At 41.7% G+C, this 17,493-nt stretch overlaps 1 protein-coding gene across 4 annotated transcripts; it reads left to right on the top strand.

The window, feature by feature from the left end:
- The first annotated feature begins 5,590 nt into the window (after positions 1 to 5,590).
- Positions 5,591 to 13,480, top strand: TMEM52B (transmembrane protein 52B). 4 transcript variants are annotated; one of them, XM_032647185.1, is made up of 6 exons: positions 5,591 to 5,837; positions 6,063 to 6,210; positions 8,310 to 8,353; positions 10,230 to 10,268; positions 10,806 to 10,972; positions 11,980 to 13,480. In XM_032647185.1, the coding sequence occupies exons 2-6, from the start codon at positions 6,157 to 6,159 to the stop codon at positions 12,222 to 12,224; spliced, it is 549 nt and encodes a 182-aa protein (XP_032503076.1). In that variant the 5' UTR covers positions 5,591 to 5,837; positions 6,063 to 6,156; the 3' UTR covers positions 12,225 to 13,480. The 4 variants fall into 4 exon arrangements, with proteins under 4 accessions (XP_032503076.1, XP_032503075.1, XP_032503078.1 ...); XM_032647184.1 differs by having other exon boundaries at positions 5,591 to 6,210; XM_032647187.1 differs by having other exon boundaries at positions 5,591 to 6,210; positions 8,226 to 8,353.
- The last annotated feature ends 4,013 nt before the right edge of the window (positions 13,481 to 17,493 follow it).

Genomic DNA, 17,493 nt, shown 5'->3' with positions numbered 1-17,493 from the left:
TGTGGGATCTTCCCAAACCGGGGCACGATCCCGCGTCCCCTGCATCGGCAGGCGGACTCTCAACCACTGCGCCACCAGGGAAGTCCTCAGGAAATTATTTTAATGATGATTAATAAATACTGAAATGATACCACAGTGAAGTGGACACTTAATCATTTCCCACAACGACGCTATTTCAGATGCCATCAATATTCTAGTGGATTAAGATGAGACATATAGGTACCCTTGTTGAGGAAATGGACATGACACATATTTCTTGTGAGCCCATCACATCCTCATAGCTTTTTATAGGAAGAAGTATCTCAGAAGGATGCATGTGAGTATGTAGTTAAAATACCCAAGGAAAGACACAAGACCAGAAAGAAATACATTCCTTACAGAAGGCCTAAGATGGAGCTAGATCGCCCAGATCTCTGATATTCACCCCCACACTTCACCCAGGAGACCCAGGAGAGCATAATCATCCATTGTCCTTTGGGTCAACACTCACAGGAATCTTCCTAAGCAGTCCAGGACTTGGTGGTGAGCTCTACAAGTCCTATACTTCCTTCGAAAACAATTATTTTTTCCTTTAAAAAAATTTTTTTTTAAATTTAAAAAAATTTTTCAGGATATTTAAAACATCCTCTCACCCTAACACCTACAGGTCGGATTGTCATGATCAGTTTCTTTTTCTCCCCTCATTTTATATACTCTAACATGCATTGTATTGATTTTCAACTTCATTAATATTATTCCATTTCTCCAACTAAATTATAAGCCCTTTAAAAGTAAGGATAGATCCCCTTCTATTAAGGACATCTCATTCTTTTCTACCACCCTAGCATACCATACTAATTGTGCCACTATTCTACAGACAGTTGACAGTTAACACGAGCTTCTTAATTGTGAAGACATCACCAGCATAAACTGGATTTTTAAACTACAAAGAAATCTGAGAAAATTCTATCTCAATTCTTTTATTTTGAGAAAGTGGAACTAAAGTCCCCCAAATTTAAGTGGTTTACTGAATATCTCTTTTCTACCTGATGCTAGACAAGAACTCAGTTCACTGTTCTTTCAATTATACCAGATCATAAAAGACATAGGTATCAAAAAAAAAAAGACATAGGTATCTTCTTCTAAGTGATATTATAAACGCAGTATGAATCTCTCTCAAAGGATTCAGTGAGAGACTTTTCAGATCACCAAGGCAGAGCATATCCACTTCATAGTAGACTTTAAATGTGGTATGCAGTAGAGGATACCCACATCAGGGGCACCCTCAAATCTTTTCTTGATGTCCCTCCAACCAGAAGCTCATGCAGAAGTGTCACAACACGGACAGTGTGAAAACTAGACCAGTCACCATCTTCTGGGTGATCTAGCCCCTCAACATGGCCATATTTTGCCTTTTGCTATTCTAGCCTATAGGTGTTAAGCTATTCCTCTCTTTTTTTATTGTGGTAAAACTTACATAACATAAAATTTTTACCATTATCCATCTCCAGAACGTTTTTCATCTTCTCCAACTAAAACTCTGTATCCATTAAACAATAGCTCCTATGACGGTTGATTTTTTTTTTTTTTTTTTTTTGCGGTACGCGGGCCTCTCACTGTTGTGGCCTCTCCCGTTGCGGAGCAACAGGCTCCGGACGCGCAGGCTCAGTGGCCATGGCTCACGGGCCCAGCCGCTCCGCGGCATGTGGGATCCTCCCACACCGGGGCACGAACCCGTGTCCCCTGCATCGGCAGGCGGACTCTCAACCACTGCGCCACCAGGGAAGCCCTGACGGTTGATTTTATGTGTCAACTTGACTGGGTCACAGCGTGCCTAGATATTTGGTCAAACATTCTTCTGAGTGTTTCTGCAGGGGCGTTTTTGGATGAGATTACCATTTTAATCAGTAGAGTAAAGCAGATTTCTCATGTGAGTGGGTTTCATCCAATCAGTTGAAAGCCTGAACAGAACAAAAAACTACCCTTTCTCCAAAAAAGAAAAAAATTCTCCAGGAGACAGCCTTTGGACTGGAACTGCACCATTGGCTCTCCTAGGTCTTGAGTCTGCCAGCCCACACTACAGATTTGGACTTGCCGGCCTCCATAATTAAATGAGTCAATTACTTACAATAAATCCCTTTCTCTATATATATACAAATTCTATTGTTTTCATTTCCCTGGAAAACCCTGACTAATACAACTCCCCATTCCTTTGTCCTCCCAGATCCTGGAAACTACCACCCTACTTTCTGCCTCTGTGAATTTGACTACAGCAGGGACCTTATACAAGTGAAAGCATATGGTATGTGTCCTTTTGTGTCTGACCTATTTCACTTGGCATAATATCTTTAAGGTTCATCCATGTTGTGGTATGTGTCAGAATTTCCTTCCTTTTTAAGGCTGAATAATATACCACTGCATAGGTATACCACATTTTCTTTATCCATTCATTCACTGAGGGACATTTGGGTTTCTTCTGTTTTTGAAACATCCATGGGAATAATTTCTACAATTTTTACGTGGCAGATAGCTGGACAGACTTGACAGACCTTAAGCGGTTCTCGTTATCCCTGCCTGTGTAATCTCCTCTGGACTGTGGGTGGGATCTGTGGCTTGGAGTGCAGCAGAGGTGATGTAATGTACGTGATCACATATATGTGGTTACATAAGGTGTAGTGCCTATCTCACTAAAGTATGGATCTCTCCCTGTGCGCTCCCTCTCCCTCTCTCTCTCTCCCTGGTTGTATTTAAAGAAACAGCTTACATGAATCTTACAGCCACAGAGAAATGAATTCTGCCTAGGGAAGCCCGGAAATGAATCCTTCCCCAGTTAAGCCTTTAGATGAGAATACAACCCAGCAGACACCTGGATGGTAGCCTTGTGAGACCTTAAGCAAGGGACCCAAATTAGGTGTGCCCACACTTCTGACCTGCAGATACTGTGAGATAAAAATGTGCGTCATTTTACATTGCTGCTTACGTAATTTGTGGTAATGTGTTACATGGTATATAAAGTTAATAATTCTGTGATAATCTTAATCCTCCTGTTTTGTAAAATTCCTTAAATCTAATCCTATCACTGACTTTCAGTGCCTCTGAGGTTCCCACTCAATACTTAGGCTGCTTAAACAAAATGAAAAAAAAAAAAATCTAGGACTTCCCTGGCAGTCCAACGGTTAAGATTCTGAGCTCCCACTGCAGGGGTACAGATTCTATCCATAGTCTGGGAACTAAATCCCACATGTCGTGTGGTATGGCCAAAAAAAACCGTAGGCTGCAATCATGGTTCATAAAGTAGAGACACTATTATTTTATGTCTTCCTAGTGGAGCTTCCAGTAGATGCAAGTTAAAACTGGTTTCTCCTGCCGTATTATCTATTTTTGAAGCCATGGCTGTGGTCCAACCCACTGTCAGCTCTTCATAGCTCACTCTTGGTGCCTCAGAGTAATAATAGTCCTAGCCTCTATTTCATTGAAGCACAGAGAAGAAGGGAACCTGCAGTGAGTCACCTGACCTAGGCAAGGTCAAAAGGAGAATAATCAAAGGAACCAGAAGTAAGAAATTCTTTCGCCCCACTTGTTATCACTGTTGTATAACAATTCCCTGAAGCATAGGTGAAAAGGCTTTGGTACAGTACTCTCCATTGGTTCCACTCCATGTTCTTAACAACCTGGGTACAAGCTAATGATTCACAAGCGTAATGGAACCACAAGATTGTGTAGGGTTGTAATGAGTTCATTCCCCTCTACCTCAGGCACCTGCCCTTCCAGTGTGGACCTCTTCAGTCTTCCCACCCTAATCCTCTCTCCTGTCTCATCGTTCCCTACATGGATGTTTTGATAGGGACTGAGCTCAGAGTTAAAACTGCCACAGGCATAATCACTTCCATTAGGATAAACAATAAGTTCTCTTTCTCCTGGGATTAATCCAGTGGAGGGAGGGGTGGGGGGAGGGCAAGGGGCAGTAGTAATTCTAAGAAAGAAAAGTAACAGGAAGGTCATTAACAGAATTCCATTTTGTTCTAACCTGTTAAGAAGCTGGAGGGCAAAGAGATGATGGCAATCACATGGCAAGAAAGTGCAATTGGGGGAAAAAAGTCATGTTAATGGGCAAACCTGTTCATGCAGGTGAAGGCTGGCATGACTGGGAGAAGAGAGGGCCGGGATAGCAAGGGGAAATACTCAAGAACGGGAATGCTAGGACAGCTAAAACAAGGTCATGGTAACAATACACATGAAACGCAGGAGGACATCAGTTACCAGCATATTGAAGGGAAAAGTTACTAGTAAACTTGAGTGGAAATCAAGGCAATCTTAGTTAACACTTACAAAATACTTGTTATATCAGGACTAGGATATGTATTTCATACACATTAACATAGTTAATCTCTATAAGTGTATGAAGTAACATTTTATCCATTTTATATAGGATGGAACTAAGCCAACAGAGAGATGTAATAACTTGCCTAAGATCCCACACCTAATAAGTGACCAAGTAAGTACTGTATTTAATCCCAGACAACCAAGCTGGATTCTTAGCCATGATGCCCTACTGCCTGTCTGACAAGAGAAAGAGAAGGGCAAGGTTAATGATGCTATATGAACAGGTACATGACACTCTGACTAGAAATATTCCAATCAAAATGCCTTCATGATGCAACATAAAGCACCATCTAGGGCAGGTCCAGTGGGCATTCCACTCCTATTTAATGAATGGGAACACTGAGAACTGAAGAAATTATATAATAATTTAGTGGAGGGTCTAGATTAGAATTCTGCTCTCTTACCCTGTAAAATACCTCCTACCTGGCCAAGTTTTCTGCTAAAATTTGGAAAGTACTCTTACATTTACAAATATAATGTAGTGTTCATTTATTTTTGGAAATGAATGATTTTGAATCACCAGTATCATACCAGATTTTTCTCTCACTATTTGATTTCCTTAGCTAAGAAATAAAATTAAGTTTATATTCTCCGTTCTCATATCACATTGTTATGCGGTGGGAGGGCTTTTAGAATCAACCCCGCCCAAGGGTCTCCCCTCAACAACTCAGTAAAATCAGATTTTCAGAGTTAGCATCTGAAAGTTGTTTTTTTCCCAATGTTTATAAGATAGATCCCTGTAAACAAATGTCCGATTTTCTTATGAAAGACTTTGTATTTTAAAAAATTTTAATACTTTGTATTAATTAAAAGATTACTGGCTTAAGCATACATCATTTATACAGAATTCATTTGTTCCTATAGAGGTACGTCTTTACAAATTTTCTATGTCCTTTCCATGTGTGCTTATTTTTGCTCTGACTTTACATTATATGAGAAAGACAGAGAGTGAGAGAGATATATAGATCTTGAATCTTGTTTTAAAAATGTCTCTAACTATTTCAATGGGAATTGAAGCCAGGGTGGAGGGTTATTTCATGGACAGCACCCAGAAATCCTAATCTCCCCACCTGCTTTCTCCAAAGACGCTATAGCTTTCCAGTTCATTTGGCAACTTCTCAGCCCTACTCCAGTGTCTAGGAATAAATGACCCAGAACCAGGAGAGTTGATTATCAACATAGTGAAGGCGAGGCCTGCATACTGAAGGGGAGAGCAAGAGAGGCGGGCTAATCACACGGAGAGGGGAGTGAATGGAGATTGGCAGGGTGACTTTCAACTGGCAACCGTCACCCTGGAGTGCTTGGGTGAAGGACCAAGAATATTACTCCTTTTCTGATGGAGAAGAGAACTTATGTGGTCACCCTCAACGTGCCTTTGATCCTCCTTCAAGTCCGGTTTCTCAGCACTGCCTAGAAAAATATCTAATTCACAGGACTGATGTGTCCTTCCTGAACGTCTTCTTTTTGGAGGCACTGTGAGAAGTTTAAAGACATCTAGAAAGGGCTAAGAGTAGAATGGAAGAAGAGAAGACACAGGGAAGCAAACGTGGAGACCTTAAAACCAGGAATAGAAATAGAGAAAGAAGCTAGGATGAAAGGGGAGAGAAAAACCACAGAAAATAACAGCCCGAGGGAGTAAGAGAAGAGAAAGAGAGAGGAGGAAAAACGAATTTATTGCTGAGAAGAGTTTCTCTCCTTAGGTCCTCTAGGTCAAGAAGTCAGATATGGCACAGAGCATGGAAAGGAGGCAACAGACGCCCAGTGCGTGACCTGGAGAAGTAGGAGCCCAGCCCGATGAGAGTGCAATCCCGAGCCCTGATGGCTTCTGCCCTGGTATATTTCATCCAGGTGAGTCGTGAAAACGTAGGCATAAGACCTCTGTTTCTCAGATAAATCAACTCTCAGAAGAACCTGGAGAGAAATGAATGAGGGGGGAAGACATATATAGAACCAAAGGGATGGTAGGGAAAAGAATAACTGGAATGTTCCCTTAGTATTATAGGGTTACATATAGTGCATGTGGGATTGATGACTTCAGTGAAAAGAAGGACATATATACTAGTAGGAGAGCAATGGCAGTTTAGAAGTGTCGCATGTATATTTCTCTCTTTTAACATCTCTTCTATCTTTAACAACTCACCTATCCCTCAAAAACCCAAGTAAGTTACTGGGAATTCCCTGGTGGTCCAGTCGTTAGGACTCCACACTTCCACTGCAGGGGGCACGGGTTCGATCCCTGGGCAGAGAACTAAGGTCCCACAAGCTGCGTGGCATGGCCAAAAAAAAAAAAAATCCAAGTAAATTATTAAAACCAAGTACATAATTCCCCTAAATAGTGTTTCCCATATCAGCCCTAATACTACTCTAGCAGTTTAGGTGCCTCTGGATCAGAGATAAGTTGAGAAAGAAAACTCTTTTAAAATACTTTGCACTTTTTATTTCTCGCCACTGAGAAGGAGAAGTTTCTGAGTAACTCATTAGCTGAGAAAGAGTCATTGGACTGAGGAATTCTGGATCACTTTCAAGGGGAAGTTTACACAGATATGAAATCCATTAAGAAGAAAAGCAAATGAAGAAATGGGCCGGTTTCAGATTCCTGAACAACTCCTAACAGGGAGGGTGCTACTTTACTTCCTATATACCAGTTAACGGAATGTCTGAAACCATAGCCTTTTCTTGCTTTTTCTTGTATTTTCTTTTTACTGCTTCTTCTCCTCCTTGTCGTTCCCTTCCTTTCTTTTCTCGTTTCTTCTCTTTTTGCAACAGGCCTGAAAAGAGGAGTTTTATCCGCTGAGCACTTTAGGCTTTTTTTAAACTTTAGTCAAGAAGACAAAGCGAAGTACCAGGGGTGGGTTGAGGAAACACATACTTTGTCATCCTTAGTGGCCAATTATTTTAAATTAAACCAAAACCAGGAGTTTCTCAAATGTCTTCTGCAGAGACAAGCTGTTTGTTCTTTTACAAATCCTTTTCACCCAATGTCATATGCAGGTGTGTCCCCTGCCTGCCTCCACCCTCCCCTCAAACTCCCAATAAGTACAAATTCTTGCCTCTTTTTAGAGTAACTTTGTGGCCTTTGTTGTTGATTTCCTGAAATATCAAGTCATCCAAGTTATTGGAAGAGAGAGACAGTTTCTAGAACAGAAGTTTACCTAGAGAGGTTTTTGAAGGAGAAAGTCAACTGAAATATAAGGTAAAAGAAGGAGTGGGACATTCCTTTTTTGGGAGTAGAAGGGACCTGACAGCAATGTCAACAGCTGTTAGAGCAGACTTGTCCCTGGTTCTAGTGATTCATTCCACACGTATACATGAGAGAGTCTGATCTGAATTCTGGCCAATTCAATAGCTGTATGCAGCTGGTCATGTTACTCAAACCTCTATGCCTTAGTCTCTTAACGTTTCAAAATAATGTACCCACCAGCATGGCTATTGTGACGAAATGTTAAAAATTCTTGGCAATCTGGTTGGCATAGAGTAGCTATTCAGTCAATAAGTTTTTCCCCTCCTTTTCCCCCCTTCTTCTCTTGTACGGTGCGGAGGGAATAAAGGAGAGCGGTGGGGTTGAATTCGATTTCTAACTGATAGAGAATTAGGAGAACAAGAACTGTTTCCTGAGAGACAGATCAGGAAATTTCTAGGACAAACAAATCGGTATAAATGCTGCCTCTCATTCACAGAGGCGGTGATGCTCACCCACCACCAAAAAACCAAAACCAAAACAGATGAGGTATTTGCTCTTCCAGGTTTTCCCACTGTGAATTTAATAAAGATCAGGTATAGGAGAGATGAAAACAGTCTGAAACCTGACTGACCCCATGACCTTGTCCTTGTATTTGCCCTGCTGTCACCAACTGACCTGACAGCGCAGTCACGAGGGATGACTCACAGGCCGCTGAGCGCAGCAGATGAGACCATTTCCCTGTCTGAGATTGTTTCCCTTCCTACAGCTTCCTCGGGCAAGATGTGAGGAGAATTGTGTCACTCCCGAACAGTAAGTATCTGAGAGTCCACACAGGGAGGAAAGCGAGACAGACACAAACATCAACACCCAAAACAGGGTCAAAATGTCATTAGATATCTCTGACTTCCCTTATTTCTACTTAAATGGCATCAACCCACTAATCTCAAAGACAGGTTATCCAAAAACAGGTGTTCGTGTCATCCTAAGTACTCAAGATAACACTGCTGATGGCGTTTTTCCAAAGCCAATCTTCCTGTCAAAACAGCAGACTTAATCTCAGTTTATACAGTCACAGTGATTTGCAAAAGATTTTCTTTCCCAAGCCTCTCAGTGAGTCACCGAGACAGACAGGATTCACTACTGACACGAAGATATACTTGGGTGATTGCCAACGTAGCACCACCATTTCAAATCTGCAAAGTGTTTCCTATTTTTCAGGGCATGTTAATATTTATTGCAGACTTCATTCAGCTATCAGTTTGAGGTAGTTATCCCTCAATCTAAACCTGTCACAATTAAGTCCTATGTAGACACAGAGGACACAAAGATAAAAAGGGAAGAGATTCATTCCTCTTGGAGGTAAATTATTTAAGAAAGCAGGGACAATTTGAATGAAAAGACTTACTTAGGCTGAAGGAAAACACATATTTAGCCACAGGAAGAGTTTCCCTACAGCCAAGTCTGTTAAACCCAAAGGAAATGGTGATGGCCTTGGTAACTTGCCACGAGCTCTCTGCGGTTTTAGACACCTACCACCATAGGAGGGTTATTTTTAATAGAATCAGAATTGTAACATTGTAGAACTGGAAGGGGCTTTGAACAAACAGGGAATGTGAGAACACCTAGAGACACTGTTCAGTGAAAAAGAAAACTGCATGATCTACAACTGTGCAAACAGAGAGGACATAGAAGTGGATTTCAACAGATCACTAGATCATAAAGTAGTAAATGTATTCATCTTCAGTGACAAACAAATATTTTCCTTCCCCTCCCCTTCACACTCCCCAGCTTATCCCACACTCCTTCTCCCTTGCAATCCATATTTTCTTCATTCTGTAGAGAAACTTGATAATTGCCCTAGCTCATTCAGAATATTTAATTAGCTTTTGTCATGAGGAAGTCGGTTTCTACATTTTCTCCCCCCTCCTTGTTTGGCCTCAATGGATATGCTTATCTGTCTTGATCCTGGATGTGAAAATTTAAAGCCCTTTTTACGGTGGGAGTTTTTATGGTTTTATGGTGGCCCTTTTTTATTTTTTCTGCTTTTTATTTTTTTCTTGAAGTATAGTTGATTTACAGTGTTGTGATGTGCTAGTTTCTGATGTATAGCAAAGTGATTCATATATATATATATTCTTTTTCATATTCTTTTTCATTATGGATAATTACAGGATATTGTGTATAGTTCCCTGAGCTATATAGTAGGACCTTGTTGTTTATATGGTGGCCCTTTTTGCAAAAACTTGCAAAACATAAATTACAAACTATCACGCTTATAACTGAAATTTTCTTTATGTTTAAATTTTATTGACCTCAAATATATACAAACCTTAACTTTCACATTTATTTCCACTCTTTGTAAACTTGCATTGAAAGTTCTTTCTTGGTAATTGTCATCAAAACTGTTTACAATGGTCATGGTTACAGGTTCTGTTAACATTATTTTCATGATCACTAGTTTAGTCTGTTTCATAATGACTTACACAATGCCATCTATAGTATAAATCACTACTGAAGGCATCCCATTTCATAATAGATTCAGCTGGTTACATCGAAGTTAATATAACCTGTGATGCTTTTATTATAACAAGGTATCATACATTGTAACTTGTATTTCTGATTCTGGAATTATAACAGGCATTGACTATATTTTTATTGCAAACAAACCTTTATTCTTTCTCCATAGTTGCCTGACCACAGATTGGGTACATCTCTGGTATATATGGTAAGTTTCAGCTATATTACCCAGAAAGATGTTTAAAAGGGAGTTTTTCTCAGGGGTATTACTTTTATTTATTTATTTTAGTTTTTAAATATATTGACAGCAGAAAAGAAACTGAGACATCCAGCCTATTTCCTAGCATCTCGGAGTAAAGCTTCTTTACCCCATCACTAACCTGTGTGACAATATACCAGGATTTCCTGTTTCAATACCATCTCCTGGGCCAACATAGACGGATTATTGTGTACTTTCTCAGGGTCAGCTCTAGAGAAAGCCACAGAGAGGAGATTACTTCAGTAAAAAGTAGCCCCTCCAAACCACATTTAAATCTGTCATGAATTGCTCTAGTGAACTGACTTAGTCTTGCTGGCAAAATAAGGAAGCGTGTACGTGAAGAGAAAACCTGGGAATTAAAATCTGATAGTCGTTCTATAAAATACTCAAACAAAAATCAAAATGGAGACACTGAAGACTGATTACGCCAAAGTTGGGAAAAACGCCAGACCACAGAGCTCTCACTGCTCGGTGGGGTCCTTACAGGTTGCTGGTGGTCATTGGGGCGCTGCTTCTCCTGTGTGGTCTCACTTCTATGTGCTTCCGCTGTTGTCTGGGTCACCAGCAAAATGGGGAAGACGAGGGCCGGCCACCCTATGAAGTGACGGTCATCGCTTTTGACCAGGACAACACTCTCCAGAGCACCATCACTTGTGAGTACACTGACGTAGGACGTGGGAGGTGAACCCAGGTTTAAACGATCGCTTAGGACAGTGCAACGGTGTCAAAACATTCACCAAATAGCGTTAAAGATTCTAAAACTTAGGGCAGCTTTAATTTCCCAAAGCCTGATGGTGCAGTGACCTGGTCTCCCATGGATGCTGTATTTTCAGTTTATGGTCAGATAATGGAGTGAAGAAAGAAATGGAATGTTGGAGACAATATTGGAAATGTCTTACAGGAAGAATTCCCAAGTTTATAAATAATTATTTTGATAAAACCATTTGAAGCTCTGAACGTATCCCTTTTTCGAAAATGTCTTAGATTTTTGTGAAAACGTACATTTTCTATTATCTATACTAATTTTTTTTTTATCTTTAGAGAAATGAGTTGTGTGTAATTTCTTTATTCACCAGGTCTTAAACCATTAGATATTAAACCCAACACTGGATGATCATAAAACACCTTCCTTTATTTCCCTCTGTTCTCTTCTTTGCATTATATTCTTTGCTAAAATTGGAGAGTGAATACAAGGCAGAACAGCAGGCCTTGTGATATTTATACCCTGTGATAAATTATACCCTGTGACATTTATTTTGAAAAGAGAGAACACTATAGCACGTTGTTCACCTATCTTGCTTTTCTTTTCTCACTGTCATTTTGGGGAAAAGATAAGTAGGCAGAAACAACTATTTCTAAGGAGTCTGCAACTTAAGTGTGTTGGTATAAAGGGGTCCAAATCCGTAAAGGGAAAAGGACAGGTTTGTGAGATATGGGAGCCCACTTTAGAATTGGAGGAATCCAGAGAAGATGGGATCTCCTAGCAAAGAGTGAAGCTGGTTTCTGAACAAGCTTCACAGGATTTTCCTAATATCTGTGGCCAAGAGTGATGATGAATTTGGACACTTGTTTAAAATGAAAGGGGATTGAGTGTGCCGTAAGTCTCTGATTTCTGTGGACGCTGCGTTTACTTGAGCTCTAGTCCTTCTTTCCTCTCCAGCCCTGCAGTCAGTGTTTGGCCCTGCGGCTCGAAGAATCCTGGCCGTGGCTCACTCCCCCAGCTCCCTGAGCCAGCTGCCGTCCTCCCTGGACACCCTCCCAGGGTATGAAGAAGCTCTTCACATGACTCGCTTCACTGTTTCCAGGTGTGGCCAGAAAGCACCTGATCTACCCCCAGTGCCAGAAGAAAAGCAGCTGCCCCCAATGGCAAAGGAGTCTCCTCCAGTAGAACACTGTTCTAATTGATGGGAACTCTGGTTTGATCAATGGGTTGGGGGTTTCCCCAGAGCTGGTAGAGATTCAGACAAATGGAACCTTTTTTCCCCTCTAACTTTCAGAAGGCTTAGGATGGCCATCTAAACAACATTCCGTGGCAAAGATGGATTCCAACCCAGACACATATATTTTCTGCTATGGCATGCTCTAGTCCAGAACTCTTCTTTATCCAGTGGCCACAATTTGCAATTAACCTGTAGCAATGCTGATTACTACTGAACAGGAAAGCACCAAAGGTTTCTTGGATTCCTTCAGCTATTGAGTTCCTTTCCCCATAGGACGCTGCAAGTTGCTGGTTTCTCTACCAGCGAACAGATTATGTACACTTGTGGAGAAAGACCAGCCCGCAGGCACAGCCAGAGACATTCATGCACTGAATTCACACATGCTTCCTCTGAAGAAAGCACTCACTTTTACGCTAAATGACAATGATAATTTTGTACGTCACGTAATGCCTCACTGGACATCCAGAATCCAGGGGTGGGATTGCAGGCCTGGGTTTAGAGGACACAGCCGAGTATTGAAGTGCCAAATATCAAGGTCTTTCTTTCACTCTGGTTCTACCCACCAGCAGTAGGGGAAACTGCATAGAATGCAGTAACAGTTCTATTCATTTTTTAGTTCCTCTGCCCTGCAAACATACGCACACACACGGAGGCACGCAAGCATATACACACGCACGCTTTTCTAACTCTGAAAGAATAGTGCCGCTCTGCTTCTTTCCTCTTTCCTGCTTTGACCAAATGTCTCTATAGTAGTGACAAACACTTGCTTCTAGTGGTGGTCTTCACTGCCACCTAGTGGAGCCATGTTTGAAATGCATTCTCCTGTGGGAGCCCGTCTGCGCACCTCTCTGGTTTTTGGAGCACTAACTGGGTGGGAAACTTCCCAGGGCACGATCATACTGTGTAGCGCTAAGCTGTCCACATAACATACTACCTCCAAAATGTACTGTTATTGGAAAATTTAGGAAGTGAAGTGTATTTGGGGAAATACTGCTTGCCAGTGACCTTAGAAAAGTCATTGAACTCTCAGGCACAGTTTTCTCATCCATAAATTAGGAGATATAACACTTCCAAGGATTGTTGTGAAGATCAAATAAGCTATATGTAGATGACAAGATTTGTAAATTATTATACACATGTATTAGTTACTCTTTTTTTCTTTTTTTTTTTTTTCGGTACGCGGGCCTCTCACTATTGTGGCCTCTCCCGTTGCGGAGCACAGGCTCCGGACGCGCAGGCTCAGCGGCCATGGCTCACGGGCCCAGCCGCTCCGTGGCATGTGGGATCTTCCCAGACCGGGGCACGAACCCATGGCCCCTGCATCGGCAGGCGGACTCTCAACCACTGCACCACCAGGAAAACCCTACTCTTACTCTTGACAACTAATTTTCATTGGCCTGCTATGACTCTACTGGAAATTATGTTCTGATTTGTCCTTTTGCCAGCCAGCCTGCTATGTTATTGCCAAGTCACACCTGATGTAGCTTTATTTCATCAATAAATATTTGTTGATTGAGGTAAACAGCTGAAGACATGTGATTCCTCTTGATATATCCTGTGTAGAGGTAAGAAATATTTGAGAAAAATTTATTAGGCAATTAGGTCCATTTCTCAGGGAGCAATACAGACCCGGAGATGGCTGATTAATGCACCACCTCATTAAATAACTTCTTGGGGTGCTCACTCAGCCAGGAGGGGAAATGTTCTAAGCGAGTATAACCTGCTGGTGATCTGAATTTACTCTGAGTCACTTAAGACATTGCCTCTGGAAATGGTTAATGCATGAATTTGTTAATAGCACACGAGGGGGCCTTGTTTTGCCACTGCCAAATGAATCTCTTCATTATTACATATTCCATGTAATATTCTAGGCCCTTTCATTTTTCAAAATACTACAGTCTTAAAGAAGTTAAAATGTCCTCGGGTATAATAAGATCTTGAAAGAAATCCTGCCTGTAAGGATCTTATTCTAAAGAGATCTCTCCGCCCCACTTTCCCCTCCCCCTTGCCCTCTCAGCCACACAGTCAGCTTAGCATTACATCACGAGCAATCAGCAGCCACTTGGTTTCACTTCTTTTTTTTTTTAACATCTTTATTGGAGTATAGTTGCTTTACAATGGTGCGTTAGTTTCTGCTTTATAACAAAGTGAATCAGGTATACATATACGTATGTTCCCATATCTCTTCCCTCTTGCGTCTCCCTCCCTCCCACCCTCCCTATCCCTCCCCTCTAGGTGGTCACAGAGCACCGAGCTGATCTTTATCTACTCAGACGAAGACGTCTGTTCCTCAGCTCAGTCCCTTTCACCATTGGTCTCAGTTTTAACTCCTTTTAACTTTCCTCATACCCATCCTTCAAACTTTAACCGTCGGTTCAGTGACGCTAACTGATTTCTCCCCAAAGCCCACATCCCTGAGTAGTGCTGCAGTCTGAAAGAGACATTGGGAACGGTGTCATCAGGACTTGCTGACGGATTGGGTAGGGAAACGTAGCAAGGGAAAATGATTCCTAGATCAATGACCCGAGGCCATGTGCGGAAGGTGTAGCTGTTTACGAGGATGGCGAAGACTAGCAGAGACCTGATTTAGGGGGAAATTAAATTCAGGGATTTCTAAAATGCGGGGAAAGGCATTTTGTGGCAAAATATAAACCAAGTTAATCTGAAATGATGTCTAATACACGAAAGCAGCAAGGAAGATTCAGGTGTGCCAATGAGAAAAATCATTTTCCTTGAGATGGAATGAGGAAAGCCTCAATCTGTAAAAACGGGAAAGAAATTCCATATCGGATCTTGATAATTTGCAGTGTCTGTAAAATAAGCCACTGGGAATGGCCCAGAGATGATTGGGATTTGCCAGTTTGGGACTCTGGGGTCTGGACAGGAGGATATGAGTTTGGAAGCCATCAAGTTAAAATGTATATTTATAGATATGGGTATAAATGAGATAACTCTCCTTCCTCCTTCCTCTTTTTTTTTTTTTTTTTTGCAGTACCCGGGCCTCTCATCGTTGTGGCCTCTCCGGTTGCGGAGCACAGGCTCCGGACGCACAGGCTCAGCGGCCATGGCTCACGGGCCCAGCCGCTCCGCGGCATGTGGGATCTTCCCGGACCGGGGCACGAACCTGTGTCCCCTGCATCGGCAGGCGGACTCTCAACCACTGCGCCACCAGGGAAGCCCTGCTTATTTTTTAATTGTTCACTTTCTATTAGTTTCTTCCCTTTAGTATACATTAGTTTAGTATGCATTATGTATTCTAAAAAGAAAGGAGAGCATAATCTGAAGGAGAAAGGTACCACATTGTTAAGCCTGGCACTAAGTAATTCAGACACTGCGCTTGAAGACAGCCGTGAAAGTTTTTTAGCAGGAGAGATCCATGTGGTCAATGTTTTAGAAAGACACTGATGAAAATGTCTGAGGTCTTAGCTGAAGTGTGAAGAAGGCAGGTCTTGCTTCCAGCCAGGAGCATGTATTAAAAATCCTAGTCAAAACTGATGAGAGCCTGAAAATGAATGGGAGGCTGGGCGGGAGGTGGTGGTGAAGAAATGAATGATAATCACTTCGTCTTTTCAGCAGAGCTCTGAGCTGTGCTCAAATTGCAAAAACGAATAACAAAATGGTTAGGAAGTATAACCTTTACACCATTGTTCTCTGGGTCTTTCCTCTATCTTAAGCAGTGGAGAATCTCTGCTACCTCTTTCTCAGTCTGAATGACACAAATGTGGATTGATATAAACCTCCTGCAGCCTGGCTGTGAAGCTGCACTATTCATTCTCTACAGCTTAATTTGGGTTTTCTGGGGGTGATTACACTAGTGGGAAAAAACCCCACGTTTAAAAAAATCTTTCTTTACTTGCCAAAACTGAAATTCTTACAATCAGGGCTATGTCCAGTATCTGAAAGGAAGTGTTAATATCTACATAGCAAGAGGAAAAGACTCTGAAAGCATGAAGTCCCTAATCTGTGAGAGACCTGGAAGATGGGCCTGGATTAGTTTACACAAGGATAATAAAGGCACTTCTTTCGGCAGGAAGATGGGTCTGAGAGAAGATTGATTGGGCTGTGATGACTGGTTTTGTCTGAGCTTTGGAGGCAAATAGAACAGTACAAGATACCTCTTAGTGGCTTGTTTCTGATCCAAGTCTAGGTCAAGAGCTAGAGCATAGAATCTGGTTGAGTTGGCCTTATGGGTCTGGCCGATGAGACCTTTATTAGACGGTCTGGTTAACACATTAGGAGTGTACTTGTATATGAGAGCATGGACATAAAGCAAAAATGGAATTTATGTAACAAATATAAGAAGCAGGGGAGAAAAACTGCAAAGTCTGGGAACAGTGAGTTTTGTTTTCTTTCCATTTGTTAAGCAGATTGGCTGGAAGGCAATAAAAAAGCCAGGATAGGAAGTCTGCCCTTGAACAGGCTGACTGGGGAAAAAAATTCTGTGATTTATGGATTGTCCAAGATACATTGAGCATTCAACTGTGTAAAATATTTTACAAGCTGTGTCTGAACAATGTTGGCCAGTGTCCTTCTGTTGGCACCTCCACCTCAGCTAAGCCAGAATTGCACTGTTTCCCACCTCAGAATTCCTCGTAACTGTAGAGTTTGGAAAGGGTGTCATGAAAGTGGTCGTGTTTGAGTTGAAACCTGAAGGATCATAGAACTTTAAATGTCAAACAGACATTATAAGTGCATTTTCTGTCTATGAGCAAAGATAAGAAAGATGAGAGCGTGAGTCATAGAGAACGTTAAAAATTCCAAGAGTGATAGAAAAGGAATGGATCTGAAAAGATAGGTTGACATCTGTTTATGGAAGGCATTAAATACTGTAACCAAATGCAGGTTTGGCCACTCGCTGCTCAACAGCCAATAACGAATTGAGGGGCAAGCTTCAGCAGAGAAGAAAGGTTACCTTATTCAGAAAAACCGGCAATCTGGGGAGATGGTGGACTTATGTCCAGAGACCAACTCTGAAGATTCTGCTCAGCCATGACGATTTTTAAAGGGAAAACAGTCTCAGTTAATCATTAAGGCAGAAGGTCACATTCTTCGTCATCTTTCCACTGTGTGCAAACCTGCTGACTTCTTCTGATCTATCTTGGGACACCGTCTTGCTCATGTGGTCCACCTGCAATTGGATGTTCTCTTGCCCACGTGCTCTGCCTCTCCCTGCGAGGTCCATCTGCAAATTTACTAGGGGAAAGCTAGGGGTAGAAGGTCAGTCATTCTTTAAC

This window comes from Phocoena sinus, chromosome 10 (assembly GCF_008692025.1).
Source record: "Phocoena sinus isolate mPhoSin1 chromosome 10, mPhoSin1.pri, whole genome shotgun sequence".
NCBI lineage: Eukaryota > Metazoa > Chordata > Mammalia > Artiodactyla > Phocoenidae > Phocoena > Phocoena sinus.
The sequence above is the reverse complement of the archived record's forward strand: the minus strand, read 5'-3'. Positions and strand labels throughout refer to the sequence as shown.